This window comes from Rhinolophus sinicus, chromosome 4 (genome assembly GCF_057876585.1).
Source record: "Rhinolophus sinicus isolate RSI-liver-muscle chromosome 4, RSI-T2T, whole genome shotgun sequence".
In the NCBI taxonomy this organism is placed as follows: Eukaryota; Metazoa; Chordata; class Mammalia; order Chiroptera; family Rhinolophidae; genus Rhinolophus; species Rhinolophus sinicus.
Window position 1 is genome coordinate 41,506,984 of NC_142504.1, and position 13,924 is coordinate 41,520,907.

Genomic DNA, 13,924 nt, shown 5'->3' on the forward strand with positions numbered 1-13,924 from the left:
GGATCTTCCCCAAAGTCCAAATGACCATGAAAGGTAAACATTTTGAATCGATTCAGGACATCAAGGCAGCCACGACAGCGCACCTAAAGACACGAGGGGACTTCCAGAACTGCTTCAGAAAGTGACAGGAATGATGGGATATGTGTGTTCGAAGCGAGGAGGAATATTTTGAGGGGGATTAATGGCAATGTGTCTTTTACTGTAATATTTTTTTTTTAATTTAAACATTCACCCTATTGTTTGATCACACCTCGTATATCACCTCCGAATTGTAAAACCATAGTTTTGGCTAATCTTTTAAAAGGCATCTAAAATTTTCTTCGTATCAACAATATATATTAATCAGCAAACCTCATGTTGTGATTAAAATCAATGGACATGCATACAATGAATGTCTGTTCATATAACTTTGATGGTCTTTTATTCACTGATAATACATCATGTTATTTAACAGAATCATAGCATGTATCAGGTGTCTGGTTCCCAGTGTCTGAACCAACCTTTCTCATCAACTAATTTTGTGTGTGACTTGCTGATTCACAGAAACTAACTGTGTCTTAAGCATTAAATGTAGGGGATCCTTCTGTAATCCATGTTTATGAGATACTTTACCTACTAAAGAGTTTTGGGGAAGAGATTGAGCCTCATGTTAAAGTCTGTTTTGCCCATGTAAGTATCACTCCCCCAGCTTTTTTCTCATTTCCATTTGTGTGAAATCTTTCTCTATCCCTTTACTTTCAATTTATGTGTCTTTTGATCTGAAGTGAGTCTCTTGTAGACAGCATATGCATGGGTCTTGTTTTCTTATCCATTCATCTACCTTATGCCTTTTGATTGGAGCATTTAACCCATTCACATTTGAAGTGATTATTGATAGATACATGGTTATTTCATTTTATTATTCATATTTTTTATCTTTGTTTGTTTTCTTCTTTCTTCTGCTTAAAAAAATCCTGTTAACATTCCTTATAATACTGAGTTGGTGGTGATGAATTCCTTTAGCTTTTTCTTGTCTGTGAAGCTCTTCATCTCTCCTCTAATTTTAAATGATAGCCTTGCTGGGTAAAGTAGTCTTGGTTGTAGGCCCTTGTTTTTCATTACTTTGAATTTTCTCTGCCACTCCCTTCTGACCTGCAATGTTACTGTTGAAAAATCTGCTGATAATCTTACCAGATCTCCCATACAAATAATTAATTGTCTTTCTCTTGCTGCTTTTAAAATTCTCTCTTTGTCTTTAACCTTAGGCATTTTAATTACGATGTGTCTTGGTGTGGGCCTGTTTGGGTTCATCTTGTCTGGGACTCTCTGCACCTTCCGGCCTTGCATGTTTTTATGTTTGTTTGTTTTGTTTTGTTTTTCACCAGGTTAGGGAAGTTTTCAGTCATTATTTCTTCAAATAGGTTCTTGATCCCAGGTTTTCTTCTCTTTTCCTGCTGGTACTCCTAGGATGCAAATGTTGTTGTGCTCGATGTTGGTTCACAGGTCCATTGAACTATGTTTGCTTTAGTTTTGATTTTTATGATTATTCTTTTTCCCTTTTGTTGTTTCAATTGGGTGTTTTCTGATACCTTGTCTTCTAAGTTGCTGATTTGATCATCTGCTTCATCTAATCTGCTGTTGATTCCTTCTAGTGTATGCTTCATTTCAATTATTGTATTCTTTATTTCTAACTGGTTCCTTTTTATGGTTTCTATGTCTTTCTTTATGCTTACTGTTTCTTTGTTGAAAGTTCCTTATGTCTTCTTATAACCAGAGTTTTAAACTGTCTCTGGTAGATTGGTTGCCTCCGTTTCATTTAGTTCTATTTCTAGAGGTTTCTCTATTGTTTTATTTGGGATATGGTTCTCTGTTACCTCATTCTGGCTGCCTCTCTATGCTTACTTTTATGTATTAAGTGGATCTCCTATGTCTCTCAGTCTTTTCTGGGTGACTTTTTATAGTATGTGTCCTGTCCAGTGACACAGTCTCTCTGATCTCCTGTGCATGTTTTCTGGGTGTGTCCCTTGACTGTGTTGTGTGTGTTTTCCTGTTGTAGTTGAGCCTCGATTGCTTTTGGCACATCACTGGGGGGGATTGAGTCCCAAGCTGACTGACTGTGAGGATTGGCTGTGCCCACAGTGTTGAACTATTGCATGGGTGCTGATCCTACAGAGGGAGATTCGCCCCTGTAGGCTCTTATGTCTGTTGATTCCACACTTTGGGTGTGCTGCTTGTGGAGCTAACTAAGTAGTGCTGGAAATAATTTATCCATGAAAATTTCAGTCCTTTAGTAGTGATTATACCATTCATAAGAATTATATAGTGTCTTTGGCTGAAAAATAAGCGAAAGGTAAAAACAACTTTTTTGTGCACAGCGATTTGATCATGTTGTAATATTTCTAGTGATAAGTACTTGGGTTATGACAAAAACTCCCCACTTCTTTGTTAAAAAAAAAAACTTTATTTTCTTATACTATTTGAATTTTCCCTGTGGTCTTAAATTTCAATTGGGAGATTTCTTTTTATAACTTTCCTTTTCATAAATGTCATTTCTTTTTTGTCTGATTTTACACATGATTTAAAGTTTCGCCTTGGTAATCAAAGCAAAATTCCACACATTTTATCTGTCAAGTAATCTTATGAAATGGAATTTGTATAGTCCTTGCACATATGCTCAGTGGAGATGATGATGATGGTGATGATAATGATGATTTTGCCACTGGTTTGGATGGATAGTTCCTGCATATATTAGGTAACAGTTTTCTTAGTATAAAGTGATGATATTTTTTCCAATCCAGCACAATTCTTGAGCCTGGGTATCTCCCTTAATTGTGTGTAACCAAGTTTTCATCAGAGTAGTTCTGCCTAGGTTGAAAGCCACAGAATCTAGTGTTAACTTTTATAATGGTACCACAAATATATATTTTTTTAATTTTACAATTTATTGTCTGAGTAGTGGGATTCATTTAATTAAAATTAAAGAGGGAGCAGTTTAGAATACATGAATATCAAAAAGGTAAATAATGTAATTAAAGTTAAAATCCTTAATGATTCACTAGGGATACTTAAGCAGAGGAGACAACAGTTAAGGCAGGTATTTCTTATACGCAGTTATGTCACTTACCCTAGCTTCCTATGCCCTTTCAATTAACTTCTCTGTATAATCATGAGAGCATTATTGGATTAGTCTGTTACTGTTAGCTGCTCATGGTATTTTTCATATTTGATGGTGTTAATCTGTTAATATCATTTAACTACAAAGCCAACAGAAAAGATTCATTCTCAGTATTTTAACAAAATAGATTGGGAAATTAAACTAAAAAAAGCTATCAATTTATGAACTGCAATCTACTTTGAATAAGATGATTACCTTACATACCCATCATTGGATAATTCCACGTTATATTATTTTCTTGGGATCAATAACATTTTACTAATCTACCCATACCCCTTCTCCTACCTCATTCAGCACATTCTGTTTTAGTCTGTTTCAAATAATGCACCAATTCTAACCACCATAAACTATAGTCATAGAGTTACTTTGGCATCTACAAGAATACCATTCCTTCCAGGAAATATTGGACTGGAATACTAGATTATTGTAGTGGTCATAGTGATCAGAAACAGAATCCTTTCATAATCTTCTCAAGTTCAACCACAAATCATGGCTAATTATATGCCCCTATTTTCCTTAAGTGTTTAAAACGCATGAATTTGCAACAGCCATACTGCAGTGAAATACATCATATTTTTTTTCCTGGAAATCAAATGTAATCATTTTCAACCTCCCCTTCATCTACTGGTGAGAAATTGAATGGCATTCATTATTTGATGTTTCCTGGCCCATCAGCTCGGTGGAAATTCCCAGTGAGGGTCTTACACATTCTAGAATACTGGGGGTTGGTCCCCTGCACACTGATCCATATCACTGAGAGAGCCATGTCCAAGCCAGCACAGTTCTTGAACCTGGGTGGCTCCCTTAATTGTGTGTGACCGAGTTTTCATGAGAGTGGTTCTCCCTAGGTTGAAAGCCGCAGAATCTAGTGTTAACTTTTCTAATGGCACCACAAATAATTTTTTTTTGAGGTAATCTCATCTTCCCTGAATAATATTAGCAAGCAGGATGCTGCTCCTCACTGCCTTTGAACTTCCAACCAGCATGTTTGGGGATATCACCTCACAAGAATGACTCTTCACCTGTTCCTTTCATTCATCCTATATTCTTTCTTTACTTATTTTTTAATGTAGTTAGTGCTCTTAACACGAGATCTAGAAATCTTCACAGATTTTTAAGTGTACAATGCAATATTCTTATCTACAGGCACAACGCATAACTGAAATTTTGTTCAAGTTAATTAGAAACTATTTCTGCCTCCCACAACCCCTGGCAATCACCATTCTGTCCTTTGCTTCTGAGTTTGACTATTTTAGATATCTCATAGAAATGGAATCATGCACTATTTGTCCTTCTGTGACTGGATTATTTCACTTAGAATAATGTCCTCAAGGTGCATGCATGTGGTCTTATATTACAAGATTTCCTCCTTTTAAAAGGCTGGGTGATATTCCATTGTATGTGTAAACTACATTTGCTTTATCTGTTCATCTGTCAATGGATATTTAGGTTATTTCCACATTTTGGCTTTTGTGTATAACACTGCAATGAACATGGGAGTGCTACTGTGTTTTCAAGCTCCTGGTTTCAATTATTTTGGATAAATTCTTTAGAATAAGTATCCAGAAATGGGATTGCTATGTCATGTGGTAATTTCATTTTTAATTCCGGGAAACTTCATACAGTTTTCTACAGTGGCATTTCTATAGTGCATTCTAACCAACAGAGTACAAGGGTTTCAATTTCTGCACCTTCTGATATATCATTGCAGTTTTGATTTGCATTTCCCTGATCATTAGTGACATTGAGCAATCCTTCCTACATTCTTTTCTCTCCCAGCAAGGCTTAGCATAATTTCCCATCAATATGCCTGTGGAAATGTGATACTGGGTTCTTTTGGGGGGATGGAGTGGATAAAAGAGATAAGAAAGCTGGTCAAGTTTTGTTCATTCCTAATTGTCATCGTTTACCCAATATAAAATGATACATCCCACAACAACCTTCTGCTTATTCAATAATGTCTTCAATTTTTGTAAACCCAAGTCTTCAAATAATATTTTCATACAGATAATTAATACAATTTCTAAATTATCTTTCCTTATTGTGATTAAAATGGCATTACAAGTAACATATGTGTTCTTTGGGATAGGTTTTCCATGTTTGAACACTGTTTATATATCCAGATGGTCTAGGATGTAGGTTAACTGTCATAAGTTAAATGATACAATACATAAGTTAAATGTATTTACTGATACAACAGTTAGATGGAATTTATATTTCTGCACTACCATTAACTAACTGTATGATGTTAGAAAAGTCATGTTAACTCATGATTCATTTTTCTAACATGTATAAAAGACTAAAACTAGAACATTCTTGCCTGATTTATAATGTATTTATAAAATAGTTGTGATGTGCTTTTACAATACATCTTGTAATTTGGTTCATCCAATCCTTCATTGACCGTTTTATTATTGACTATTAATACTGTAAAATATGTGATAATCAATTTTCTTTACAATTCTTTTTTATAACTGAAGCTAAATCTATTTGAGATCTGTGAGTGTAGAAGTCATTGATTCTAAATACTTTTAATGTACTCAGACCTACAAAAGAAATATGGAAAAAATAAAAACAGTTGAACTGTAGTCTTCGATAATTGTTATATACTTTTTATATTCAAAATGTGAGAATTTTTAAAAATATATAAATTCATTTCATTTGAGAATTTATATATGCAAGCCATCCTTTGCTGATTTTAATTGCTGGGTCTCCACAAAAAGTGTGAGTGAAAGATGAAACATGGAAAGTGAATTGCTCAAGATCACACCCCAAATTAATGACAGTTTTAAATAGAGAACTTAACTTCTCCAATTCTGAACTATTTAAAAATATATCTGAGATGTATAACATTTCTCTAAAGAACTCTTGTCGATAGTCTGCCCAAGGAAGAAATAGAATGTGTTATCATAATGTATCATAATTTATACTTTTGCTTAACAATCTGTTTCATTTATTTTGAGCTTGAATCTACTCAATGTAAGATGTACAATAGCTTAAAGCAAAAAAGCAAACAGTTACCCCAAATCTCATTTTATATATATGCATATACATATATATGTATATATATGAAAATGTAATTATATATATGGTAATGAAGTTTAATAGTACTGAAATTTGGAGGAACATGCATTTATAACATTTATATTAATAATTCTAATGAGTTTAATTTGATTACCTTTATACTATGAAGAGCGTAAATTGTGCCGTATTTTTAAATGTATATTTTAATAAAGTAAAATTTTGACATTTTAAATTGAAAGTAATTTTTAGTTTAAATGGCATTAGCTGTAGGTACTTTGTCTGTGTGGCATGTAAATTTAAACCAAATTTAGATTCATACTACAGATTGAATGTTCCAGCCCCTGAGTTAACCAATCCAGAAACAAATGCAGCAATGCCCAGAGAAGATAATCTAAGTAGGGTGATGCTGTAGGAGCCCTGGGGAGGCAAGACCAGCCAGAAGAATTGGAACAGCTGCCAGTGAGGACAGTGAGAGGAAATGTGGGGAATGCAACAAAAGAAAAAGTATATGGCATGATTCCTGTGCTTGAAAGTTTTAGTATATATGGAAAGAAAAGTTGTAGATAAGGAAAATAATTTAAAACAATATGGAACTTTCAGGATTCTAAAATATTTGTTAAATTTGTCATTTAAAGCTACAGCTCAAAATTGTATTTTCATCAATTATAAACAAACAGTTGCTTTGTTTTTCATTCTGTCATAGTCATAGTGTCCTCCATATCATAAAGTAGAAATACAATAGTGATCTAGCAAATACAATTACCCTGGAGGAAGCCAAAGATGATGGATTAACCAATTTGCTGAAGGTCACAACAGCTAGTAAATAATCAAGCTAAATATGAACACAATTTTATTATAGAGAAGAGAAAGTATCAATAGTCAACTCCCAGCAGCATGTTAGTTGATAAAACACATATCTGATAGATAAACTATATATCTTTTGAAAACAATACATATAGTCCTTATTTAAAGATGAGTAGATTTTAATATTTTAATGAAATATCAGGCACACACATACACATTGTTGTATTTGAAAGCATTATTTTAATTGCTGAGAAAATAACCAAACTGTAATAATCCACTGTATTCTTTTTAAAGCAATTCAGACTCCGTTTTCAATAAATGAAATTCAGATTATCTTCCTTCCAGTGTATCTTTAGAGACAATGTCCTAGTTAACAGAAGTTGTGAAGTCATTTTAAACTCATAACTTATTCCGATTGATCAGATAAGCAAGATTCCTGCAAGCATCTAAGAGTGGAACTGGAGAATGAGGAGGAAGGAAAGCAAGTAGATGGAGCCTGCTTCAATGGACGTAGCTCCATTTTTGTATGTTTTGTATACTGAGGCTCTATTTTAAGTTTTGCTTGGATTATGAGTCCCGAGAGTAAAATAATAGAAATAATAATGACTGTGATAAAAATGACAGTGTTATGAGATTTGCTCTTCAACAAGATACTTTCCAAACTTAAAACTATATACTTGTAGATGAGTTTCCTTGGGAACATATATCTGGGTTTTGAATGTTTTATTATGATTGAAGGCATCTCCTTTGACCTGTAAATAAGCAGGACACTATTCAAATACTATCATTTTTACACTTTAACAAAGAGTCCTTCCTGCCATTCTTCTTTCCCTTTTCTTTTTTTCCCTTTCCTCCATCTTTCTTTCTTCCCTTCCTTTCTTTCATGTTAATGTACAAATAAGTTAAAATTGTAAAATAGTTTTTAAAAAATTTAAAAACTAATACAATCCATTCATATATGTATGTATTTCTCTTATTAACCCTGCCATGAGTAATTAATATAACTGACAGCGACAATGTATTAGACCCCTGATACTCACTTGTAGGATTTGTTCACCATTTAGAAAACCAGGGCAGATGACCAGTTCAGCTGAGGCTTTGCTGCTGCGGCTAATTTATTGGACTCATGGGAGTGGATGTCCAAATTTAGTAAATTAATCTATAGTCATCGTTTATAATATCAGTGGAAAAAAGGTTATACAACAAGAAATTATGAATAAGATATTATATACATTTTTTTTAATTAAGTTTTGTTATGTTTTTCTTTACCCCAGCTGTGTCAGACTCTCATTTCATAGTACACTGACCTCATTGATTCATGTAAGGGGTCCTCTCCTGTGTGTGTGTGTGTGTGTGTGTGTGTGTGTGTGTGTGTAGTTTTTTGTCATTTATTAACTCATTTATCTCATTTTATTTTCCCATTCCCTTTTCTCCATGAGTAACTATTATAATTTATGTGATGTCTATTATTTATTTATAAAATGTATAAGGCTAATATGTGAATATCATTTTAATGTGCATAAATGCAATTGTCCTATAGATCAGTTCCTCTTCCTCACTCGGTTTTACTTGCAAATGATTTTTAGATAGATTCACCTTTTGGTGTTAACACCTGGCATGGTCTGTGTCCTGCAAACTCTGTGTAGTGTTTCCATTGTGAGCATTCACTGCATTCTAATTGTCTGTTTCTCCTGATACTGCCACTTCCCCATAAACAGATACTCAAGGAGGAGACTTCTGGGTCATAGAGAGCAATTTAACAATGTTCTGCCTCATTGCCCTCCAGAGTGCTTGCACTTATTTATATTCCCATTAAAATTATTACATGTTTATAAATTATAAATAAGCAGTTTTATTTTTTATACTGATATGGTCATAGTATCCTTACATCATAGAGTTGGGATAAAGCTGAACAACCATCTAGTAAATATAATCTCCCCTGAAGTCAAGATCCCCTAATCACACATCCTGGCCAACATATGGTATTTTCTTTCAAACATTTTACAAGATGACAAGAGTTTATTAACTCATTCATTTTCATTATTGCTTTAATTTGTGCTTTCTAATTACTAATGAGTATGGGATTTTCTTCATATAATTATAACACTTCTGAATTTCCTTCTTTTCGAATCATCTTCATTTTACAAATTGCCAAGATATTTCTGTTTCATTTCTAGTAGAATATCATTTTTTATTACTTTATATGACAGCATAAAATATTAGCTTATAACAGCACAAAGGTGGTGATGAATACAAAGATAATGAATTGTGTATTGCCTGCCACCTCGGTGCTGAAAAAAATGTATGTGGAATAAATAAATAAAAGTCACTAGCTTTTGTGTGATATATCTTAGAATGTATAGTAACCTATAAGATTTTGACTGTTAACTCAATAATTTTAATCCATAAATGTTTTTGAAGTAATGGTAAATATTAAATATAGACAAAGAAATAATATACTAGAAATTTTGTATTATAAAGGTAAGAAAAGCTAGTGCCAGTTTGAGAAGCATGCAAAATTAACTATCCCCAAAGTTATAAAAGACATGTTTGAGAACATTTTATGTTGACTGATTTTTTTAATTCAAAAATTATCTGATTTTTGTCTTTTTTTGGTTTTTAATAAACTATTAAGTATAAGATTTTGAGTAGAAAGTCTTATCATCACTGTTGCACATTCAGCAAAAATTCAAATTGTCTTATTGTGCTTATTAAAAGCTATTAGAATAGGCACTTTCTAGGGATATAATTGAAGAATCATCTGTATAATCTCAAACTTGGACAATTTGTTAACAAACATGTTGATACATATGTTGAGAATATAAATATTTGCTCATAATGCTAAATAATAGATTTAACCATTTATATGTATTTATACTATCTTCTAGGAAATATTTCTTAAACAAAGTCAAAGTAAAAAGTTATCTGACGTTTGAATGTGCTTACATTTAAATCAATTAAATGATAAAATACGATTTTAGTGAACTTCCATGTTGTATGATCATGTTCAACAAATTTTTGTGTGTATTTTAAAAGTTTATAGAATTTTATAATTAACATATTTTTCAAAATTACTGTATTTGAAATATATGATACTTAATTCTCACAACTACTAAAACCATCATATGAATTAATAATAATTGAATTATATATTCACTTTGTTATTTTAGTGTGGTTCTTATAGGATTTTAAGAAGTTGGAGAAGCAATGGAAAGGGGAGGTGGTTTTAAAAAACGATGTTTAAGTAGTTATATTCCCTATAGTATCCGATACTCACCATTGAAACCAGGAATAAAAGGATAAAAGAACTGGCAGAATCATTTGAACTAAAGCACTGCACCAACGCTGGAGGGAAACTGAGTGAAGGGAAAAGTTCAGCTGGTATATCATGGAATAGAGCAGATTGTGTAGGTCATGATATCACGTACATATCTAGGCAAGACCCTAGTTATCTGTATATATTTTTTCAGCAATGTTATTAATGATTCTAAACAGTTTTCCTTTGTTATGACTAGAATCAGTTCTCATTTCACTGGATAATTATGTTTTGTAAATTTGTTCTTTTATTTTGTGATATGAAAAATGAATGGATAAATTCAACAGAAGTATCATGAAAATTATGCAGCTATTTCTTTTCATAGAACATGCTCCTGCAGAAAAGTGACAATGCAATTTCTGGATTATAACACCATTAATTTGTTTCCATTCAAAATCATCTGGTCACACATGTACTCTTTCTCCTGAGTAAAAAAAAAACAAAAGTGTGTTTTTCAGTGTGCTTTTCATCTTTCAGTACTAAAATTTTCTTTAGTGGTATTTCCACTGTACTTTATGTAATTTTCTTGTTTTATGTGTACAACAGTCTGGGATTGTTGAAACAAGCCTAAGGCCCATCTGAAGATAAAGTTTTCTTGGAGTAAGTTATAGAAAAGTCATTCTTGTTTGTGTTATTGTGGGCATTTTTATGAACTTCTTTTGCCATTTCACTATAGTAAAAGCATTTCCCTTACTTGTTTGAAACTGGTAATATTCTTTTTGATGTATATTGAAATCATTAAAACTTTTGAAAACTCAATCATGTCATGTTAAGAATTTCACATTGAAACCAATTTTGAGCAATAGGGAAGTTCATGTAAGCGTCTGTGAAATTCATTGAAAACCTAATTGTGCAAGTATTTTATTTAATTATAGCCTAATATGGCATACATATATTTTTCTCAGGTAAAGCCGGTAGTATTCAAAAATATTTGGGCACTCAAAGTGGTTTCATCTAATTTATACCCAGCAAACGTAGCCACATATTAGTACCATCTGATCTGTGCCAAATATTTGTCTCTAAATTATTTTGACAGTTTATATAAAACAGACCAAAGAAACTAAAAGTAAAATATTGAAATATTAATTATTTTACCACTTTTTATATAAAAATTATCTTTCTAAGTAGAGAGGCAAACATTAAATGCTCTGTAACAAGTACAGCAACATAATTTACAGGACCCAGTGCAAAATGAAAATGTAGGGCTCTTTGTACAAAGATTATTAAGAATTTCAAGGTAGTAACAGGAAAGCATTAAACCAAGCATGGGACCCTTCTGAGCACAGGCCTTATACTACTGCACAGGCCACACACACACCCATGAAGCTGCCCCCTCTATAACATTCCTACTTCTTCTACTCAGGAATGTCTTGCATGCAGTGAAGAAAAGACACAATGTGGAAATCTATTTTATTTGAGCAAAGTTGAAACTATAACAGTTTCTTAAGGGGAGCTTCACAACAAAATCCTAATGATGTGTTTTTTTGTTTGTTTGTTTGTTTTTTCCTACCACTCCCATTCCACCATAGAATGTGGAAGTTTACACTCTTCTAGTGACTTGTTCTCCGTGGAAAATTTATATTGGTGGTTGTGATGATCTTTTATACTACACAAAATTGATCTAAACAATATCTATTCAATAATGTTTTCTTTATAGCAGTGTGAACAAAATGCATGTGCTTGATATCTAATAGATTTTTCAAAAGCAACATTTTGTGTGTGGTATTAGATACATGGTATGTGTTCAGGTAGGTTTTGGTATTAATGGTCCAGAAAACTTTGAACTTATATCCTCTGAAATGGTGTGCTGAGTTGGTTTTAAATGCAGAGCAATGTCTTCTATGCCCTATGAACCTACTCTAGAAATAGCACACATTTTGTTTTTTAATTTTATACTTGAATTTGTATTTTTAGGGATGCAAGTATTGGAATGGAATGGAATTCCTTTAACTTCTAAAACATACGAAGAAGTGCAGAGTATCATTAATCAACAAAGTGGGGAAGCAGAAATATGTGTAAGACTGTGAGTTTTTCCCCATCTTTTTGTTTCCATTTTTTGGCTATTCATGGCTCTTTTAATTTAAAATTGTTAAGGTGGAACCTTTGCCAGTCAGCAAGATTTTTTGTAATTAAAAAATAAACTGAATACAAGTTTTATAGATTTCTTGTGTTCAGAATCAAAGTCTAACGCATAGAAAGAATTCAGCTAATTTTGTTTCTGATTAATATCAATGCCACTCCCCTTTCATGCTTTTATTGAAACATGCTTCATTTAAAAGAAAGCCTAAGCCCATTTAGATTTCATGGATGTGTATAGTATTTCAAAATAAACTTACATTTAATCCATAAAGATTTCACCTTAAATAATCATTTTTATCAGCTGACTTTTAACAGCATTGCAAATATATATTTGGTTAGAAGGGTTAGCATGCTTTGAAATTGCTTTATATCATTAACCACTTCTCATTTACCTACTGAAAAAAAAATATTCAGGGTAGTTGGGGAAAAGGGCCTTTTGTCTCAGGCTCTCTCAATGTTTTTCTTAATTTTTTTGTTTGTTTTAATTTTTAGGGACCTCAATATGCTATCGGATTCTGAAAATCCCCAGCACCTGGAACTTCATGAACCACCAAAAGCTGGTAGGTGACAGCATTCTGCTTTCAACTGTGGGTAAAAAATCTAAATATACAAGTACGGATACTCCTCTACTTATAAGGAGGTTACATCTTGATATTAACCTATATCGCAAGTTAAAAATCTCATAAGTCAAAAATGCATTTAATACACCTATGCTACCAAACAAAATAGCTTAGCCTAGCTTACCTTAAATGTGCTCAGAACATTTACATTAGCCTACAGTTGGGCAAAATCATCTAGCACAAAGCCTATTTGATAATAAAGTGTTGAATATCTCATGTAATTTATTATGCATACCACATTCCCACCATCGTAAAGTTGAAAAATTATAAGTTGAACTGTCTTAAGTTGGGAACTGTCTGTAGTTATAGAGACAGATGTAGCTGTAGACGAAGACATAGACATATGACTAAACGTAGATATAGACAAAAATAAAGTTATAGACTGACATTGATATATTTAAGTAATCGTAAACAAAATCAGAAGCATTGTAGCTACTTTTTTAGCATTCTATGGACACGCATATTTACATGTTAGGCCCATTAAAGAAATTCATATGAAATTCTTGCTGTGTGATTTCACATTTTTAATTCTTTAAAAGTAAATTTATCCCATCAAAGTAACCCATGGAGCCATTAATTTGGGGCCTTATATGATTTTTAGATAACACTTGATTCTTTTTACCATAACTGGGTTTTGGAACACTTACTCCTGAACCTTTGATTGCCTTTTTATAATAAATGAAAATCAACATGTAATTTCATAAGTACATAATGAAGAGATTTAACTTTCTTAGATAACAAATATAGTCAATAAATTTAGATCGATTGTGAGATTAAAAAATATGATTTAGTGCTTTGTTTAACAAATATGTATTGAATACTTCCTATGCTACACCCAGCATTCTAAGAATCTCAGTTACTACACTAAACAGAACAGACTAAGGCCTATAGAAACCTTCATACATCTGTAAAGGTAAATATACTCTG

At 32.4% G+C, this 13,924-nt stretch overlaps 1 protein-coding gene across 8 annotated transcripts in view; it reads left to right on the forward strand.

Moving 5' to 3' along the window:
• Window positions 1–13,924, forward strand: part of PCLO (piccolo presynaptic cytomatrix protein) — a 378,475-nt gene that overhangs the window by 267,193 nt on the left and 97,358 nt on the right. For 6 of the 8 annotated variants that reach the window (XM_088797783.1, XM_088797785.1, XM_088797786.1 and 3 more), the window contains 2 exons: window positions 12,213–12,321; window positions 12,870–12,937. In XM_088797783.1, the coding sequence (XP_088653909.1) occupies window positions 12,213–12,321; window positions 12,870–12,937 (177 nt within the window). Of the gene's footprint in view, window positions 1–12,212; window positions 12,322–12,869; window positions 12,938–13,924 lie in introns of those variants that run through there. The other 2 variants (XM_088797789.1, XM_088797790.1) reach the window with 2 other exon arrangements.